We start from the raw sequence: 22,393 nt of genomic DNA on the forward strand, positions 1-22,393 counted from the left end.
CTCTGAGTATGGGGTTCTGTGGGTTCAATTCCCATAACTGGAAAATGTTTGTGCTATAAACATGAATGTTTTTCAGTGTCGGGTGTTGATCTGTATACCTATTATAAATATTAATGTCATTCATAAAATATTCATCAGTTATTTTAGTACCCATAGCTATGCTTACTTTTGGGTTAGATGGCGTTGTCGCAAGTGATGAGACAGCCTTCGGTAGCGTCAGAGCGGGTTCAGCAATTCCTTATTAGTATAAATATTACCTAAGTTAAAAATTGTATCGCAACCTTGTTACTTAAAGCTGTAAACAGAATGCCGTACACAGAATCAGAACCTAAATATGTCTTATCTGTTAACTTAAACATACTGACAAAATAGGTAGACAAAACGTTCAAAATTATTGCACCCTGTTTTTGCTTTGGGAGTTGAAACGAAACCAATTATGACCTATAAATATATATATAAAAAAAGATAGAAGAATAGGTATAAAAGCTGACACTGGCAATAGCTACCCTTCGCAATAAAGTACAATGAATACCCGTGTAAACCAATTACGATATAAATTTGAAAAAAACAGAACAGCTGATCTGTACACATATACGCAATTTAAAATTAAAATTGACTTGCAATAGCTTTAAAAGCTTGGGATTTCGTACATCTGAAATGGAATTGAGTTTTTTCAAAGCGTATTACAGAATTCGTTAAACTTTCGACAGGTCCATTAAAATCGTGGAGTGAACGTAATACGTCTTCGATTGATAGACGGGAAATCTTCAGCTATCAATTTCTTTCCCATTTTATCCTTAGCCATATTCGGAGTTTGTTGAGTTCCATCGAACCGCACTGACGTTGATAAGATCTCAAGGGCGATTTCTTGATAGCGATTCTGCAATTTATGCGTACAATAAATTATATCTGACTCAAATTTGTTCCATTACCATGTTAAGGAGTTATTGATTTCTCTTGAAGAATAATTCAGGTATAGAGTTCGTACGTAAGTAGATTTTATAAATATAATTATAATATTATGTATTTATAAATATAATTTTTATTAATACATAACTATAACCTAAAATAAACTATTTAAAAACTAAATAAAATCTAAAACGTCCTCGAAACCACCGCAGCGAGGCACAGTTCCTAAGATGCTGGCAGCATTGCCCCTCTGGATGGCCAAACTAATTCGTTGGCCAAGGTAACTGCCCGCTCTAGGATCACCGGTAGACTCGATAACCCTTTTCGATAATTCTTTGAAAAGGGCTCTTGCCTCCGGACCCCACGGTCCCAAAGTCTCTACACCAAAAGGCACAAAAATGAAGCTGCTATCCAGGTTTTCATATTTACGCCTCTTGGCCTATTATCGTTATCACTATATTATATTTTATAAATATAATTTATAAATTATTATAAAATTACCCTCAGAATCACCACTATCGGTAGGTTCTGGAATGCGAAGACGTATTATAACATATATATACGATTTAAGGCTCCAAGATATTAGACACGCGTGTTTTATTTAACACTACTGCACTTGTGTTTTGTTTATGATGTCCCGATTAAGTAAAGTTTATACCTACTGCATGTTATATGTATAAAAATTGCCCATTTTTAATTTAAAGGGTTATAAAGATTCTTTTTTTGAGAGCAACAAAGAGTTTTGAATCGGCTAAAAATACGCACGCAATAAGTGAAAATTAGATATTTTTTTTAAATATATAAATGTTCCCTGATTTTTTTTGATAGAGGCGGTATGAGAAAAAAAAACTGTCGCGCCATTAATAATTAAAAATGTTTGCTTTAAATTTGAGAGAATAACCTGTTTGAACCAAAATCTAGAGAGTGGCTTACGAAACTTTCATACTGTGGAAAAAGCAAAAAAGGGTCTTAGTCGTTATCACTAAACTTTAAATCCCCTACTCTTATGACCTAGAAATGGGAAATAAGCAAACGTGGGATAGTTATTTTATTACTATAATTATATACCTACCTACCTAAAGAAGATGCCTAAAATATCTATCCATCTTGGTTAACAAAAGAAACTTTTATTATAGAAAGGACTTTGCAATTAAAGTAACTTTTAATAAGAAACTTTAGACGTTGGGGAAGCAATATTTCTTCATTAGTATGTAAACTATTCTCCTTTTAGAAAAAGGGAGTAAACTACAAAAGCAATTAGTGCATGCCGGTCCTTTTGCACTTGTACTTTTTACACATTACATGTCGTATTATTACACGTTCTTTTGTGTTATATTTTTCGTTTTTGTCTGCAAAACTTTTTAGTGAAATGCAGCAGTATTTCATATTCTACGCTCATGTTTTATTCTGGCTTAATATTTTCTTCCTGTCTCGGATTTTTTACTATGAATAGACCTACACATTATATCCAGGATAACTCTACTTCTTTACAGGATATGATATACTTTTACATTCAAGTAGGTTTATTTTGATCTGGGTATCTAAAGATAACTTTTAGGTTATATTATAAAGGTCTAGGCCTAGTCTCTAAATCGAGACTTTTGTAGACTCTTCAACCCTACTTGGGAATGTTTGGGAAAGACTATTTCAGATTAAAATAATTAAAGATAGGTATATTATATAATTATTTTGTGTTTTTTTGTCACCTAGCTCCTCCTTAACTGCTGGACTGATTTGGATGAAACTTTGTGTGTATATTTCAATCGGTTACTGGATGGCTTGCTAACACAATTGGAATCTGTAGGTGGCGCTGTTTACTGGATGACGCCTGCCGTATATAATATAAATAGAAGATACCTTAACCAGATATTTTGTTTCAGCTGCTACTCAATACCGGCGAACAACATGTCGGGAGGATCTCACGTATCGAGAGGAACGTATGTAGACTCCGAGATATCAAGCAGTAGTGCTGCACCATTGCCAAGTCCGGCGTCTGCAGGCGCAGCTCTGGTGTCTCCAGAGACTCTAAGCAGGCACAGTAGCCCTCCACCTATACCGGCTCATCCAGCTCATCAACCTGCACCGTCATGCTCGTCACATCGAGTACATTTGGAGTCACCATTGAGGTTTGTAACTAAAACATTTCTTTCTAAAAGTGGAAGGTGAAAATAGCTTATTATTTTTAACTTACGATGTGTGTGAGAGGAATTTAAACACTTTTTTGTGCACTATATACTTAGCCAACGGTAGTCACATTTATCCTACAACTAAAAAATTAGCATGTAGGTAAGCATCAAAAGTGCAGTTTATTGTTTATTGTTATTAGGTACACAAATAAGGTAATAACTGAAAGTAGATCTAAATATAAGTAATAACAAGTTTTGTTCTAAGCTACAACCCAAAGTATGTGTACACAACTTGGAATTAAATTAAACAGAAAGTAAAGATAAAATTAAAGTTGAAACAAAAAAGAAACACTTAAGTAATAATATATATATATATTATATATATATATATATATATATATATATTATTTCCCTAAAGATTATGTGGAATAGTGCTTAATAATTTGATTTTTACAAATATTTATACTTTTGTTAAAAATGACAATATTATGATTACTTGATACTAAATCATTATAAAGGCGGCACATGCGAACGATGGGATTGTAAAAGGATAGGTTTATCTCTATATATATGAATAAAGAAGGTTTTAACATAAAAAACATCATATCTAAGTATGGCCTATTTGACTTGACTAATTTAATAATATGACCATCTGTATAAATACGAGTCTTTATGTCTATGTTGCTCTATTAATTCTTCGAAATATTAAATAAGCTCATGAGTATTTATTGATATTTCCGGTTAAAGAGTCATCGTCATACTTATACTAACACAAGACGTGACGAAACAATGTATTTTAAATGTAAAAAGGTGTGCAGATGCCATAATAAAGCTTATTATGTCCTTTGTTTTGCAATTCTTAAGGCAGATATGTATTTTTATGGGATAACGAGGTCGTGGGTTAATTTTTTTAACCCCAGGCAACATTAGGATAAATAAATCAAAATAAAACAAAGCTTATATATAAGTAAGTAGAAGCAGTTAATTTCCCTGTCGGTTCAGATGTCTGACTAGCAAAATAATTGGAAGGTATTACGTTTGGTGTCAAAAAAATCTCAGCACCTGCTCGGAGCTAGGAGATGGCGTAATTATATCCCGTGCCTCGGGGAGCACGCCTTAAACTAATAATCAATCTAATCTAAAATCCTCAGATGGCAGGTTGAATTTAGTACTGCTCTCCTTTTCCAACTCTTCCCTGTAGATAAGGCAGGGAAGAGGTCGAAAAGATCTTCCATCCACTTCTAAATAACATCTGTGTTCTGGAGGTTTAATGTTTTATGATTAATTATTAGTATTGGGAATAAATGGTGGATGGTGGGTTTAAGCTCTGTTAGAGTCACCTATATCCGAGGAGGCATTTGACCATATGCAATAGGCCATGAATAGGCGTAAGATAGAATATTTCAAGTGCATATATCAGCATGAAAATTCAGATTCACGCAATGATCCGCTATTCGTTGATTATGTACCCTCTTCTTCCTTTGCCAATCATTGTCAATTTTCCTTGTCAATCATTCTAACATTTTAATGTCACTAGCACAGCGTGAAGGTAATGAGCTGTGCCATTTATCAAATTAATTACTGCCTGAACTTTGTTAAGGAAAGTGTTATGATGTTTATTCATTATTTAATTGCAATTCAGAATTTCCATAATTCGGGAAACTCCACAATGCCTTTGTAGCCGCTATTATTATGTTAATGAGCTAAGCAAATTAGTGTGAATTATATAAAGTTATATAACGTTATATTTGCCTCGTAACTTATACAGTGCAGTGCATCTGGTACTAATCTTGTTACCAAATAAATAATACTTCACGATAGTTCCTATTCTAAAGACTATACAATAACCCGATTTTCCTAATATAACCTACCTAATAGGCTCCATACAAGCTTTCCTAACTTTGGAAGCTCAACTTCGGCACGTACCAGGTAAATTAGTTAAGAGATTAGTATATAGTTTGTTTAAGCTTCTCTTCAAGTAAATATACATAATATGGCAATAACAATTTTATGAATCTAATTCCTGTGATATTCAGTATAAACGCATATTTATGGAATCTATTTCCAGGTGAGAATAAAATCTTAAGGTTATATTGAAAATTTCACTTATTTAAATGTCGATGCTTATCTTGCTAAGCGATCTACAACAAACACAGTTTCTTAACAAATAAAACAAACAACAATATCTGTCTATTAATGTTCCACTGTTAGGCACAGAGCCACAGACCCATTAAATACCTAAACATATAGTAGTTTTTATTTTATCCCAAAATTTTAATAGATGACAGACAAATTAAACTCAATTAATTTTCGTTAGAGTTACTTAACTTTGAAATCATTTTCAGCGTAAAGCGTATAACCTCTTTGTCAGAAACATGGTCAGCAATTACTTATCTTTATTTCTAGTGACATAGGTTTAAAGATTATTAGTCCGTGTCAACTAAGTAGCACTCAGCACATGTATATCAGCTCAGCACAGCTGCATAGTTGCGATACAATTTATTCGCTTTGGTATGACTGTTGTTCGGTATAATATGGATATTGACGATAATCAGAATGTTGATTATTAATGTTCTGTCACGAAACTGTAACAAAAGGAAATAAATTTATTAAAGGACGAAATAAATTAAAAGTTACATAAAAAGTTACGAACGTTTAGGAGATGGCTTACGTTTTAGAAAACTTTAAAGGCCCGGTTCAACATCTGCCCCTTTCTCGCCTAAAGACTTGTATATGTATAACCATAAGGTTACGGTTTTTAGGGTTTCGTCATACTTTCTCTCTCTAATCCGCTTAATAACATTGAGTTTTGGGTACAAAAGTTGATTTATTTTTAGCTGTTTTTCATATTGTTTATAGTTTAATTAAATTTGTGTATAAAAACAGAAAAACTGAAGTTTACTATGTTATTGTAAGCTTTAGTTTTTCTTTTTACGATTAGATATGGCGAGTAAAAATAAAATAGAATAAAAAACAAACGTCGAACTTAGAGGCTATAGTCTTGAAATAGATTTATCAAACCGTACAATGAGCTAAATCTTGACTCAATCGGATACAATGCGCGTAGATAAAACGCTCTCATCTCAATTTAAACCTCTCATTTTAACATTCCATAGGTTTGTTTGCACTTGTTTTCTGTCCGAAATATAATATTCAACATGGATTACCATTTGAGCATATCAGGTGGCCATAATATCCAGACAGGAGGTAGCAGTGCGGTGCGGTATGACGGAAATTGAATAATGTTGATAGCACACTGCTTCAACAGCTGTGTTACGATTATCTACTGACTGAAAAGCAAAACAGGTTACTAAAGAATAAAAATTCATCCTAACTTTTAATATTATAAATGCGAAAGTGTGTTTGTTCGATGTTTGTTAATCCTTCCTTCACGCCTATACTAAGCAACCCATCAACATGATTTTTGGAAAGGAGTTACTTGAAAAGACTCTCCGTCGTAACATATGCTACTTTTGATCTTTGGAAAACAGACGGTTCCCAAGCCATTTGTTATAGACAGTAAGAAACGCGGAAGAACAACGCAGGCAAGAACTACTGGAACTTTACGTCTTTGCGTTTAGTCACTCTACCATGGCATTCAATATCCAGCAGAAGCCAGCAATAAACTCAACAGTTGCTCTTTTCCAACATTAAAATTTTCCAACTGAACAATTATTGATGAATAGTTAATATCTTGTTTGAGTAAGGAAACTAGCTATTATACTGAATCTTGTTGCGCTTGCCAAGCTTGCACAGATTCTTTAGTGTATATCGGGGGTAGCCAAACCCCAAATGGATTTGTGCACGCCACAGAATTAAGTTAAGAGATATGTGCGCGGGGCGTTTTCACGTTTTTTTGGACACAATGCACTTATGTCAATAATGGCAGAATGAGGGTTCTGTATATTCTTAATTAAGTGCAGGCGTACGAGCACTGTCGCATCAAATGCGGCAAATAATTTATTGTACTAAAATAATCGTTCTATGCGTGAAGCAGTCTGCTATTAACTTTACAGTGCGGTCTAGGTTTCACTAAACAGTTTAACCATTTAAATGGGTTCATAAATCAATATGAGCTTATAGCTTCTAGTTTTTGCGTTTTCTTTCGAATTTTTTTATAGCATGTCAGTCAGTTGCTTACATAGATGATTTTGGATTTCGCGAAATAGCACCCTGTAATAATTACTATTAGAAAACTAAAATTATTATTAATTAAGTAACGAAGTTATTTAAATGGATTATAAAAATAGATACCTTTTTACAGTCATAAAACCGGCGTCAGACCGGAACACAGAAATGCCAAAAAAAAGCATCTAGTAGTACTTCCCCGCACGAGCTCATAAAAGCTAATAAAAGCTCCAGTAGTACTCAATTTTTAATATGTATCATATTTTTAATTGGTATTTTGATTGATACCTACTATTTTTTTTATATTTTTAATTAACGTGTTTAACGATTTGAGGTGCAATGTAAAGGCCAAATTTCCAAAATTGAAAGTTTTTTTATCACCAACGAATTGTTTGAACTTTATATGTTAGTCTGATTTTGTAAATTGTGACCGGAGATAACAACAATAATGCTGTATACACCTATAATTGATTATTGTAATGGCACTAGACAGAATTTGTAATTCTAACACATATTTTTTTTTATGAATGTAGTTACAATTAATTGCTGGTGTGTGTTATGAATAAATAAATAAAATAATGACCATTGATTGGATTGGTAGTGAATACTAATATGGATAAGAAAACATAGGATCGTTCTCTTTTACAAACCAGTAACTAATTTACACACCCGTCCCAAAAAACAGTGCGTTTAACAGATAGCATGAAATGTTTGAGCATTGATTAAACTTTGGCTTGTTTTTTAGTACTTACATTAATATATTTTTGACTTAAAATTTTAACAAAACAATTTCGTATTATATTCTCACAATATTTGATTCTTTTAATTTTTAAATATAAATTCCTGGCATATTCATATTGTTAGCGTCATGATATAACCCAATATTGCACTTCCTATTTCAATCATCCAATAATAACCAAAATATGATAAACCTACTGGTAATGCATCGATAATGACAGATTGATTAAATGAATAATAATGATTTCATGTTGGAATAGAAATTTTCAATTGAGTGATGATGCTGAAACGCATTTCGCATGGTTTTATCTACTCAGTTGTATTTACGTATAATTGAATATCCAATGTACCTATTGTTATAAAAATTAAAAATTCATTTATTTCTAGTAGGCATATATAAGCACTTTTTAAACGTCTAGTCAGTCTGTATATAGTTATACTACCACCGGTTGGAAGGCAGATTCTAAAGAGAAGAGTTTATAGTTTACAATCTTTAGAATTTTTCTATCTTGTGAGAGATGAGAGCGGAGCGGTCTACTTCCAAGCAGCCTTTTTCTTAAGAAATTAATCAATTGTACAGAACCCACGAGTTATTATATGTGTTTTAACAAATAATAGTAATAGGTAATTTGACTATTGAAACTAAAAATTAATTAATTAATATTAAATATAAATAAATTGCACGAATCAATAGATTTATATCCGGAAAAGATTTGCACGCTTTTATGGCAAAAAATGTTTGGAACAATTATATTTTTGTGGTAAACAGGTAAAGGTATGTAATCCATATTTTAAATGCAAACAAAATAATAATTATTATTATAAACTGTATAAACTTATGCATTGGTAGGTCCTAAATTACTTAAGGAGTCATATTATAAAAGCAAATACAGGTTTATCATGTCAAACGCGATTGGGTATTACACTCATAAATCCAATTGTTTTATTTCAATATCGATGTTAGTAATAGTAGAAGAGCTTTTTGTGACAGAGCCGGGGAAGTACTATATATCTGCCGCCAAACAGCATTTACAATGCTGTGTTCAACGTCTACGCCTCAGGTTGATAGACGTGTTTCTAGCATGGTTTTCTCCTAGTAGTCGATGATTTTCATACTTTCCAAGTGAGCTTCAGGTGTGATTCTGCTTAGTCCGTCAATATTTAGTAAAAAAATAAAAAATGTAAGAAGTAGGAACATAGGCAATGTGGCCACTTTTCAGTAATATAAAAGGTGCATATTTATCAGCCCATTACAGGGCAAGGGTCTCCTCTTAGTCTGAGAAAAGTATAAACTAAGACGTTTTCATCCTAAGACTGACAAAGGTACCAAAATTACTAAACCCACTAATAGTTTAAGGATTATTTAGGTGGATACTGCCAAGCTATATTTTACTGTAGAAATCTTGACTTTTGGACTCATTCCATCATTGTACCTATTAACCATCCTTACTTTTTTTTAAGCAATTAAAAATATCACTAGTTTAAGGAATATTTAAGTGGATACTGCCAAGCTATATTTTACTGTATAAATCTTGACTTTTGGACTCATTCCATCATTGTACCTATTAACCATCCTTACTTTTATCAAGCAATTAAAAATATCACTAGTTTAAGGAATATTTAAGTGGATACTGCCAAGCTATATTTTACTGTAGAAATCTTGACTTTTGGACTCATTCAATCATTGTACCTATTAACCATCCTTACTTTTTTTAAGCAATTAAAAATATCACTGGCTTCAACGATGAAGGAAAACATCGTGAGGAAACCTACATGCCGCAGTTCTCCATAATGTTCTCAAGAGTCCACCAATCCGCACTGCCGGTGAAGCTTAACTCGGTTTATGCGTTAAACTGTGTATATGCACAGAACATTTGAACGTCTAGCAAAACATGGTTTTATTTATTACAATAGTATTCCACAGCGATCGGTTAACAGTCCGATGATCTCTCCTTTCTCCGTCGCTACGAACAAATAACTTGCAAGAATGGTGGATATATTAAATGTAGAGTCCTAATAAATATTGGTGAAACAGTAAAACTAACTTCATTCTCAATATCCAGCAGAAAATATATTTTCCTGCGCCATTTCAGTGTAATAGTCTGGTGTAGTGAAAAGATTTATATGGTCACTGTCGTAACTCATGTCGGCTTTTGCACGAATGCCTCCGCCGGCGATCGGGTTTGTTTCGATACTCGTGTGTCCAGTCACATTTAACGTTTATTGTTTTTTTATTTTTGCCACCATGGAGGCGTGGTGGGGAGTTTGTCCCGGTTTTGATCCCCAGCAGGGCTAGGACAGGCAGGAGACAAAAATATATCCCCCGATTATACCCCCTGACAAGGGGTATAATAAACGACTCCAGCTAAAGAACGGGAATATGGAATAGGAGCAGTTTACACCTGTTTATTATTACACATATCATCAAAGCCTATAACAGCCCACTGACTAAGGCCTCTCTAGACGGGAGGGTTTGCCCATAATCACCACGCTGGGCAGACGGGTTGGTGATCGCAGTAGATGCCAGAAGAAGCACAGAGAACGCTGCTGCCCGTTCTCCGTTATATTCCCTTAGTCGGCTAGTACGACACCCGAGGAAAGAGGAGGGGTGGTGACAACTGTATTCTCATCTGCCGTAAATTAACATTACACATATATTATTTGGATATTATTTCCACTTGTGAGCCAGTGCTCTGAGAGTTGATAAAGCTGTAGGAAAGGATAAATTTGTATGCCTGTTTTCACTAACGACGAACAAGGCATTGTCTAAATAAGTTTCACCTAATCTAAGGAGATTCCTAAGCATTTATCAACCATGCAACTATAATAGTTATCACCTGAGAGTCGGTGAAACGTTTGGCACATAGATTATTATGCGTTCATTACGAACAGTATTATGTCCTATGGGATCTTGCTGTGGGAAAAGCTGCAGATATTGAAAGTTTATTTATACTACAGAAAAGAGCCGTACGATCAATATATAAACTTGGATCACGCGAATCGCTTCGTGAAAAATTTAAACAAATAGGTATTCTTACAGTAGCTTCGCAATACATTTATAATAATATAGTATTATCTGAAATTAATAATCGACTTACCAGAAACGGTCATAAATTAGTGATATCTGCATATCGTCTGCGAAAGGTGCAGAACTCCTTTGTGGGGTTGAGTATACGCTTTTACAACATGATTCCTAAGGAAATTCCTAAGGAAGTCCTAAGGAAATGTTGGAAAAGAGCAACTACTGAGTTTCTTGCCGGCTCTTCTCGGTAGAATCTGCTTTCCGAACCGGTGGTAGAGTCACACAAACATGTACTTGACGTTTCAAAAGTGCTTATAAAGTAGGCCTACTTGAAATAAATGAATTTGAATTTAACTTAAACCTTCAGCTACGAGGATTCTAAGTGCGACGTGGTCTAACAAGAAGCTCACAGCGAACTTGGCCGGGAGTTCTTCCTTGTAATCACCATCCCACATTGTTATATTAAGTTTATGAGGACACCTTACAAATAACATTGTTATATATATAAATCACGGAGTAATATGTTCCATGACGTAGCGTTGCAAATGAATGGAGTACGGTTTTGTGCTGAGATTTACGGAGGCCATGTCGTAATTCACGATAGTTTGGCTCCAGTGAGAGGTTGTACGACATAACAACCGGAAAACAGTTGATATATATACGTATATAATATATATTGTTAGCTGATAGACCCTTTGGAGGTAGAAGTAACTTAATTGTTTACTAAATTCACTTCTTTAAGGCTCAATATTAACCAATTCTAATCTTTTATAAACTTCCCTCATTTAGTGTTAGGTTTGTGAAGAGACAGTGTGTACAACAACAAAGGCAACAACTGATGTATACGATGGCAAAAGTTTCTAGTAGGTATTGATATGTTTAACTTCATCATACATTTGCCATCATATGGGGGTCAACAGCGTCACTGGCATGTTTAGGGCTTTTTATAGGCAATTGCCCGTATTATTGCTTTCCACTTGACCAATATGTCGAAAAATAAACATAATTTAACAACAAATTAATTCAATACTGATTAAAGCATTAATGAATTATTAATATTTTAATTTCTTAAATATCGTTAAATACCTATTAGCACGATAAAGAATATATATTGGTCCGAGAGTTTCTCATTCCAAACCAAATCAACCACAATAGTCAAATGCGGATTGATAGACTTCAGTAAATTGAGAGCATTATGTGAACTCGCAGGCAATTAAAAACGCACATAACTCGAAAATTAAGGGGTCCTTGTCGGGGATCGAACCTTGGGCCTTCGCAAAGGGAAGTCGAAGAATTACACACTAGGCTATCACCGCTATAAGACTAATAACAGTGTAAATACATACACATATAAAATAAATAAAAACACGCTAAATTGAGAAAATTCGCTATTTTCAAAAGTCAGCTAAAAAATAGGCTGAATTCGCAACCAATGCCAAGTTCAAAGCACTCTTGTTTCCCTCTGAACACGGAAAGCGGTGTTTCAATTAATTAACTCGTATTTGTACTGAAACCATTACACTCAGTGGTTTGCAGTTTCGAGAATTCTGCTCTGTATTAATTAATGTTACGAATCTGGACTAACTAGGATATGAGTTACTTTGACGAATGCGGTGTGTTTGTATTTGTCATTTATGTTCTTGTGTCATTTATGTTGAAAGTAGAAAGGCATGAAATGTATGGAATGAATATATGATTGTTGTCAAGTACTTTATGTGTGAGAGCACTGCCTACCCTAAAATTGATATATAACTCGCATAGGAGGAGGATATTTTTTTCAATTTTCCCGTCCACCAAGCTGTCCTAGTGCGGATTGTTTTACTATTAATTGATATTTATTAGATTGGAAATTGATAAACATACCTATCAGATCGGTTATGTCCTCTATCAAACAAGATACGAGCCAGCAGAATTTAGTGTATCTTTAATTATTGCCAATCATTTATAGTTTTAATGGAAATAAAGGCGTGTTATTCTTTGCGTGATATATACATATATATATATATTATATAGATATAATATATATATATATATATATATATATTATATATATATATATATTATATATATATATATATTATATATATGTAATCGTTATAATATTATCTTATTTCTTAAAATACATTCCGTGTATCGCAGAAACGGCTCTTAAATGTTGTATTAATATGTCTCCTTTTCAAGTTTAATCTTTATCCGTGTATTTCCTAAGAAACACGATTTTATACTAAAAGTTTTTTTTTTTTAAATGCTAATTTAAACAAAATAAACTTATAATAATAAATATCGTTATAATATATATATATATAAATAATCACCAAAAAAGGACCCTCCGTTTTGACATCACTCCATACGCCAACAGGTCAAGTATGTAAACAAATTATCGTTTGCATTAACAGATATCGTTTGCATCTTTGTTCTAATGATTACGGGAATTCTAAGCGTAATGGCTCAAACTATATGGGATACTTTGAGCAATTACGTCCTAAGCATTTTTATCTATTTAGTAAACCTTTTGTATTATACTTACAGTAATAGACAGTGCAGATTATGTGCAGCCACTTGTTTACGAAGGTATCCATATCCATACCATTATTATAAATGCGAAAGCGAGTATGTTTGTTTATTTGTTCGTTTGTTTAATATGCTAGGCTCAGTCATTTCACATATATGCTTGCATGCTTAAGATCTAACGTTTCTTGCGGGATTTGAAAATAATGCGTAAATAAACTTATAAACCATACAATTATTAATGCGACAGCGTGTACATTCAGAAAATCCTTAGCAAAGATCTCGGCGAACTTTGTGCTATGTTTTATGCGGATCGCTATCGGCGTAAAAAAAATAGCTTTGAAACTTATATCCGACTTAACGGAATAACAGCTGTGAATAAATTCTGCACTAAGATTGCATCTCATGATAAAACGTAACAAACGCGGTAGAAATCAAATTCGACAAAAACGCAACAAAAAACAAAACTAAATATATAACCGCTAGAAACTCTTTACGCCATTCATCAGCTTACTAAAAGAAAATATTTAATTCTTACTAATTCAGTAAGTTAAGGTTTTTAAGCGGTGATAGCCCAGTGGGAAGGACTTCGACTTCGCTTTTGGGGAGTGAGAATCCCACGACGCACCTCTAACATTTCTAAGTTATGTGCGTACTAAGCAATTAAAATATCACTTGCTTCAATGGTGAAGGAAAACGTCGTGAGGAAACCTACATACCTTTCTCCATAACGTTCTCAAAGGCGTGTGAAGTGCACCAATCCGCACTGGGCCGCCTGGTGTACTACGTCCTTAACTCCTTCTTATTGTGGAAGGAGGCCCGTGCCCTGTAGTGGGCCGGTAATGGGTTGATATGATTTATTTATTTTACATCTTGTTAGTACGGCAGGGTCACTTACACTAACTAGATAGAACTACATAATTTATGGATAAGTATAAGACAAATGAATGACATTAAACATAATAAAAGACATGACATCCGTCATGGAATAGATCCCATTGAAAATTTCTGTCCAAAAGCGCATTGAATGACGACAATGAACGCGGTACAGGTGCCATGCTTCATGCAACAGTGTTACAGGAAGGGACCACGCATAATTTGTTTTTTCGTTGTTGAAGTTTATTGTCTTTTGGGGCACGTATACAACACAGTCGGTTGTGAAGATCTGGAGCATCGACATCTCCTCGTAATATTTGGCACATTATTTTAAGTTTGTCGCAAGTTCAAAGATGATGATGAGGACGTGATGTTAGAACTAAGTTAAATAGGTTATTAGTAATTGAATTTTCTTGTACGCAGGTTGTCCAGCCCCCCATCCATGACTCTGGGCGCAACGCTCTCTCTTCAGCCAATGCTGTACGGCCCAGGCGGTGGTTCGGCACAGCCACCGCTCCCACCCATCAGGCATCAACGACCTTCTGCTGCTATTCAGAACATGTATATTATTAGCGCGTAAGTAAGATATTGAGTAACTTAAAATCAAAACAAGGCTCTCTACCATCTGCCTCAAGCGAATTCTAGAGTACTTCGGACACATTGCCAGGAAAGACGGAAATAATCAAATGTTACAGTAATTTTATAAAGTGGGTAAATATCCAACCATTTGATAACTATAAATTCATATTTGCCAGATATTTTATTAAATTGATTAGGATTTTACTAATACTCTAATAATTATTAATTAATTCATAGATAGTTTACCAGAAACAGTTAAAATTATATTTCATTAATAACCAATGTTCATGACATGGTTCATGACAATGGACATGGAGTTGGTGGATATTTTGATGTAAATACGGGTGCATTTTCGATACACTTCAGTCCTACATGGACTCGAACGATGCAAAGATACCTCCCGGTGTCTTAGTCGTTTATCACAAATAGTTATTTGTACTACAAGTTTGTAGTCACTGGCAAAGTGGAAGGAAAAAGATTATGTTGCCGCAGTCCAACGCGTTGGTCGGGCGAGATTCGCGTGCTCACTCGACACTACCGTCTACGATGCTCTCCCAGTTTCTGGCGATAGAAAGAAATGGCGTACCATCGTGAATATCGATTGAAGGAAGAGGAAGATATTGAGTTATATTATCTAAGTAAAATATTGGGGCCAATTTAGTAGTATATAACGTAGTAGTAGAGCTTGTTGTGACAGAGGCCGTCCGGGGAAGTAATTACTACCACCGTGTTCCGGTCTGAAAGGTGTGTTAGCCGGTGTTGTTAAAGGCATATGCGGCCACACCTACACCTTAGGTTGATGGACACAGAGCGGCACGTTGCAGAACGTATTCCTTGCTGGCCCCGCAAGTGTTGCTCTCAGCAGCGTCATCAGAGGTTATATATAAACATTAAATACTCACACAGCTGGCATTCGCCATCCTCATCTAACAAGTGGCGTTGCGCGCTAACTCTCTCTCATTTTATCTGGGATATCTCGCGTTTTTAACAGATAGCACTCCTAATTTGCGGCTATTTTTTCACAGGCAGAAATATATCATAATATTAGAAAAAAAATTAACTTTAATTTGATATAAAGAACATCCGTGTAAGTCATAAACGTATAAATATATCAAAATATTACCTGCTTACACCTGGCTGCGAGGTAGTTGCTGCCGAGTGTGCAACGGAACCTATGGATTTTAGAATTCTTTACATGCATTGTTATGATGTGGATGATATTTTATTTCAAAGAGAGGTGAACGAAATTTTTTTTTTAATATTAATTAACATTAATTTAATTAAAATTACTTGCGGCCACTTTTGACAGGCTGCGGTGTTATCAGTGTATTCTCCTATTCATAAAAGTATGTAAAAATGTTTGTTTGACTCACTATTTAATGAACGTAGTGATTTTGCAGCGGGATCTCGTACTATACGTATATATAACCAAATTAGGTGTGTTTTTTCGCACCAAGTACAGCATCTGCTCGTCTTTCATGTTGATTCATATATTTACGTCCGGAACTTTAGACTGGCGAGTTGGCAACTTTATGGAGATGAGGTTAAGAGAAGCAATTTGCCCAATCCGCATAATTTGGGTATCCGCATGCAACTGTGAATGTTTACCGCATAAATGAAATATTTGCGGTCGATCAAATGTTACCCTCGTAAAATGTTATACACTCGCATATGAACTCGTACCTCACTAAAATATCTTTCGTATATACTCGTATATGCTACGAGTCTTCCAGTACGATGTAATTTTGGTAATGTTACTTGGTATTAGCAATAAATATCATCTTCCCGAAATTGGGCAAGCCTTTTACAATTTGCCTTATCGTTTTCTTTCCGTTATTACATATTATTCTATTATTTATATGGATTGTTGTTTAGTGTGACAGCAGTAATAATAAGCAACAAAAATCTTGAGGATGTTTTTTGAATAACTTTCCAAGCCTTTTAAGTTCCATATCAGAGATGACATGGCACGTTAAAGCCGCTTTCAGCATAAACAAATAAATTGGAATGCCTACAAAGTTATATAGTTATATTTGTATGAGATTTTATTTATATACCAACTTATAAGTATGTATACGTGAAGAGAAAACTTTGTACCACTTATAAATGATATTGCGCGCGAAGTAGTGAGACACTTGGCATAGTTAAAGTTTATATTGTGGAGGAGTAAAGAATGCATTTTTATATTAAATAATAAACAGTCGGTAAAAGTTTCGGTCACTATTCTCCAAATTTAATTTTTTTTAATCATCATTCGACAGTTATAATCGCGCGTAACGTAATGTCCTCATAATAACAACGGATAATAAAAACAGTAACTTATAAGGGATATTATAAGAAATGTAAATATAAATATATATACTACGATATACACACATCACCATCTAGCTCCAAAGTAAGTAAGTAACTTGTGTTATGGGTACTAAGATGACATGAATATTTTTATGAATAATATACATAAATAATTATTATATACTGATAAACACCCAGACACTTAAATAAATTCATGTCCACCACACAAATATTTCCCAGTCGTTTCGTAGTCGGGAATCGAACCCACAGCCTTTGGCTCAGAAAGCAGGGTCGCTGCCCACTGCGCCAATCGGCCATCGAATATAGGTATGTTAGTTAATTTATTTACTAGTAACTTTTAGGGGTTGATTCCTCTAATATCTAAGCGTAGAATCATCGTTTGAAAATCTTGTCTTATAATATATTTTTATAATTTTAGACATTGAGAATGTAATATCCTATAAAATAATATTCCATTGTTAATGAGTGAAGCTTTTTTCCATCGGTAAAGGAACATGCATTTCCCTTCGAAGCTATACGCCGGTGAAAGCATCTTAAGGTCACGACAATGCACTCGGGGTGCATGGAAATTAGCAGCTATGCTATATTTAAAACTAGAGGCCTATTCATATAACAATAAAACCTTTACCAGCAAAAAAATGTAATAGCCATCCTTACAAAGCCTGCGCGGGCTCCGCAACTGTAATGTGAGGCTTAATGGGAATCCTCTGTTTATATGAGACGCATAATTACTAGGACTGATTAAAACTTTGCCCTAAATAGAGTAATGGAGCAATTCTATACAAAATGAGCTGTTAGAGGAATTTGTGAATAACGGATGTACCAAATTCGTGAAGATTTCTTAAACACCTTAAACCAAACGACATGTGCGCGAAGGTATTTCGTTATTCAATTCTTGTATTGAATTCAAAAAACAACAGTGAGTGTTTTTAGTCGAAATAAATGTATATTTTAAGTATTATCTATATTACTATATCGTTATAAACCAAGTATAAAACATTAGCTTTAGCAATGCACATAAAAAAATTCCGCTCGCATATATAATATGTATTTGTTTGACAGTAATTACATATTTTCTGCATTGTTTAGACAATAAAGAAAATGGATACCTATTCAAACCTAGAGATTCAGCAATTTAAGAAAAAAATCCGACTCATTGGATAACTACTAACTTTGGATGACAAATCCCTGGATAGTGCGTCATATTTTATTTTCGCGGTGACGTCATTGATAAATTCAGAATCGTATGACGACACTTTTTCACCCCAATAATGATGGTTGGTTGGCTTTTAACTCTTAAAATAAAATGTTGTCGTCACGACAAATTCTTAACTTTGTATTACGTATTGAGAATTTATTATTAGGTAAACCAAATAATTACTTGTTTGAAAAAAATACTACTGAATATGCTTACCACGATAACAATCATGCATTCAACTATATAGTAACTAATTAATAACAATTTAGTTTCCATCAAGACCATGATAATACATTTCTAATCCATGCTTTGTTAATATTGTACCTACCCCACGTATCCTAATAAGTCGGCAAACGTTTACAAGCGATAGTTCTGTTGATTTCAGCGTAATATATTCCATCTAATCCAATTTAAGCCTTGTCATATCGCTAAGGGTTCACGGTTCAAAGGCTCTTGCATATCTGCTGAGTGCTCTCACTGAAGGTGAGAGCACTTGAATACTTGATTACAGGAAAATCATTGGGTCAGTATTTTGTTGATAATTTAAGGCATATCACAGAATTCCCCGTCAGGCATCATTCGTCGAACACTAAATTGGATTCTACTCCTTATTACTGGAAAATAAATGACTGATTAGACTTCTTCTTGCTGAAAAAATGTAGTGTAGTGACGACCAAATGCACACTGAAGTACGCAACGCAGTTATGATGCAAAAGTTTTTGAGTGATTCTTTTTTACTGAAATATTAGGCTAGGTTTTACGTTTCTCTATTGTTTTTTTTGTGATTTGTTTTTGTGTGTGCCATATAGAATTCAAATAATCATTAAATTTATATCTTTTTCTTTCTTTGCTCAATGCTTTTAAAATTTTCTACTAATGTAAATTAACTGTACTTTTTAGGCAATGTTTATTCTATGTTATAGATTGATTGATTATAGATTGTTATTATATTGCCAATTTTTGCCAAAAAAAAAAGTTTAAGCATACCTTACTTTTCTAGCAGTTTTTACACGAAATCACTTTTGCGGTATTGTTTTAAATATGTAGTTCCTGATACGTTGGCACTTTAACTTAGAAATTGGTTCCATTTCCATCCTGGGGCCAGCTGGGTAAATTTTGGAATCTATTGTCGCTTCAGGTCTAGCTCGAGTCGATGCAGTGCCGTATTAGAGTTGATAAGGAACATAAGTGTTTTATATTAGACTATTAAAGATCATTAAGATCGTTGATTAAATTATAAAATGCATCATAAAAAAAATCTTCTAACCTATATCTGAAATTAAATGTTTCTCATATCGATGGATTGTTTACTAAAGCTCTCATCTGACTATATTCGGGTGTTCGGAAAATGGGAAGTTTTCATCAAATATTTGGATAACAAAATCGGTTTTATTTGCATTAACCTTTTTTGTTGGTGAAGTTTAGTAAACTAGCTCTGCCTGCTGGTTCGCACGCGTTTAATATTCTCGTAAAGTATTTACATTATCGCCTATTGTTATAAATACATAAGTTCATTAAAACTAGTAGACTAGTTGTTAGAGCTTCAACCTCCCTAACGCGACGGGGGGACCGAGTTCGATCCTCGACACGTACCTCTAACTTTTCGAAGTTATATATGTTTTTAATTTGAGCAATTATAACTTTGTTCTGTTACCAGAGGCCGGTACGTACCTACTCGTAGGTAGGGAAATGGTCGTATATTATTTTTCCAATCTCTTGAAAAAATAATCCTTCTTGAGTTTCTTGTCAATAAGAATCCCACTTAAAACGCAGATAGCTATTCGTACAGCGTCCTCTCGAAATGGATTTGCAAACAATGTCCCAGTGCGCGCTCACTCGGGTCAAAAATAAGATGTGCAAGCAACCGGGACTTTGTCTTCTCGGACATACCTTTCGACTGTGTAGCTATACATCTTTGGGAGTTACAATGGCTGTGGGGAGCCAATAACACACCGTTGCCATGACAACGAGGCATACGAGAGGGGCCCGGTTCCCAGAGGGAGCGTTAAGGGTTTCCAGAAACCAGCCAAAAAGATACCTGAAGTTTGCAATGTTTATGAATAATACTATTCCAATGAGATAATATGAGGGGGTCTATAAAGCGTGGTCATATATTAACTAGTGGCTCGGTACATCGTTCTTTGTAGGCTGACTAATGAAGGCTGAAGGTATCATGCTTTGTGTTAGAGGAGACTGTGTTAAAGAAGTTTTCTGTTAATTAACTGCAGCCTTCGCCTGTATTGTTGTTAAAATGTATTTAATGTTATTGCATGACCACTATTAGGCATCAAAGTGAACTTACAAAAAAGTGAAATTGTAATTGATTTTCATTAATACTAGAAGTAAAAATAAACTTGCATAGCAGTTTACTAGTCTACATAAAATTAGTAATTCATTTAAGGGTAATTGTATATCTTTTTATAACAAATTACCACATGCAATCCTTGAGATGTCTCTCAATAAGTTCAAAGTTTATATAAAATGTAAGCTTATAGAAAAATCCTATTATAATATTAAGGATTACATGTATGATAAAAAGCTTGGGTACGAATTGCTCTAACTTCATATATCAACATTAACTAGACTGTGAGATGGTAATAACAAAAAAAAAACTGGCTGTTTGTTGTGGGCTCTTTTTAGACCAGGGCGCGTTTGGAACCCCCACCTAGCACCTAGCTTTAGTTTTAAGTTAACAAATGCAGTTATAAGTGCCTGTAATAAGGTCTACATATTCAAGAGATAAATTTAAAGATTTTAAAATAATGACAGTGTATAGTCAGTACATATTTGAAAATTTAATGTACGTCCATAAAAACATTTCTAAATTTAAGAAAAAATGTGACTGCAATAATTTAAACATTAGAAGTAAGAATAAACTTACAGTGCAATATACTAGGTTACATAAAATTCATAATTCGTTTAAAGGAAATTGCATACAATTCTACAATAAACTACCAATTGACATCTTGGAGATGTCTCTTAAAAAGTTCAAAGTTTGTATTAAACGTAAGCTTATAGAAAAGTCCTATTATAGTATAAAGGACTACGTAAACGATAAAAAAGCTTGGGTGTAAATTATTGCTCTAACCAGGTTGCTCTTCTAATAATTTAAAATTACATTGTGAGATGGCGATAACAAAAAAAAAAAAAAAACACCCGGCTAAGTTTGTTGTGGGCTTCTTCTTAGACCGGGACGCGTTTGGAACCCTCGTAGCTTTAGTTTTAAGTTTACGAATGTGGTTATCGCCATCATCTCACTACCGTGTAATTCTTATGTACGCATCAAAAGTGCCACCTGTGGGCCTACTTGAATAAAGATATTTTTGACTTTGACTTTGACTTTGACAAGTAGACCTTATTACAGGCACTTATGAAGCGTTCATACATTTAACATGTTACACTAATGTTACTGATGATGATAACTGCACTCGTTAACTTGCTTTATTCTTATATGAATTTCCCAAGTGTTCTCGTGTGATAGGGATAGGTAAAAGGAAATTCGTGCATCAATAATTGGATTTCCATGTGCAATGTGGGTATGTGAAGTCCGATTACTAAAACAATAATAAAGCTTCAGACGTTGTTTGTTTTTTTTTATACGCACTACTCTCTAGAACTTAGATAATCAAATGACTGTAAAAACTTTAAAATGAAAAAATGTATACTGACTTGACATAAGTTTAAGCTCTTAAAAAGAAAATTGTTTATTTATGATTTCTTGTCTAGCTAGCTTTAACTAAACAATAACTGAGCTTCCTGGCTATGAATACGCAATATTCACTTCAAAACATTTATGAATTTGAATTTGAAACTCTGTATCTGTGTGATGGCGAAAGAACTGCCTCGTTTTAAGTTTTAATCATGTGTCATAAAGATCTCTATCGATGATAGGTACCTACGTGCTTTTAACTTTTAGACTAGCTAAACACGTACGCAGCGCTAGCAAAAAAAAAATTTAACACAAATTTAATTAAAGGAAAAAAATTACAAATGATT

The 22,393-nt window shown here is 34.0% G+C and overlaps 1 protein-coding gene across 4 annotated transcripts in view; it reads left to right on the plus strand.

Moving 5' to 3' along the window:
• Nucleotides 1-22,393, plus strand: part of LOC120624084 (proton channel OtopLc-like) — a 100,482-nt gene that overhangs the window by 53,520 nt on the left and 24,569 nt on the right. For all 4 annotated transcript variants that reach the window (XM_039890419.1, XM_039890420.1, XM_039890421.1 and 1 more), the window contains 2 exons: nt 2,790-3,035; nt 14,731-14,883. In XM_039890419.1, the coding sequence (XP_039746353.1) occupies nt 2,790-3,035; nt 14,731-14,883 (399 nt within the window). The remainder of the gene's footprint in view (nt 1-2,789; nt 3,036-14,730; nt 14,884-22,393) is intronic.

Source organism: Pararge aegeria, chromosome 5 (assembly GCF_905163445.1).
Source record: "Pararge aegeria chromosome 5, ilParAegt1.1, whole genome shotgun sequence".
Lineage (NCBI taxonomy): Eukaryota > Metazoa > Arthropoda > Insecta > Lepidoptera > Nymphalidae > Pararge > Pararge aegeria.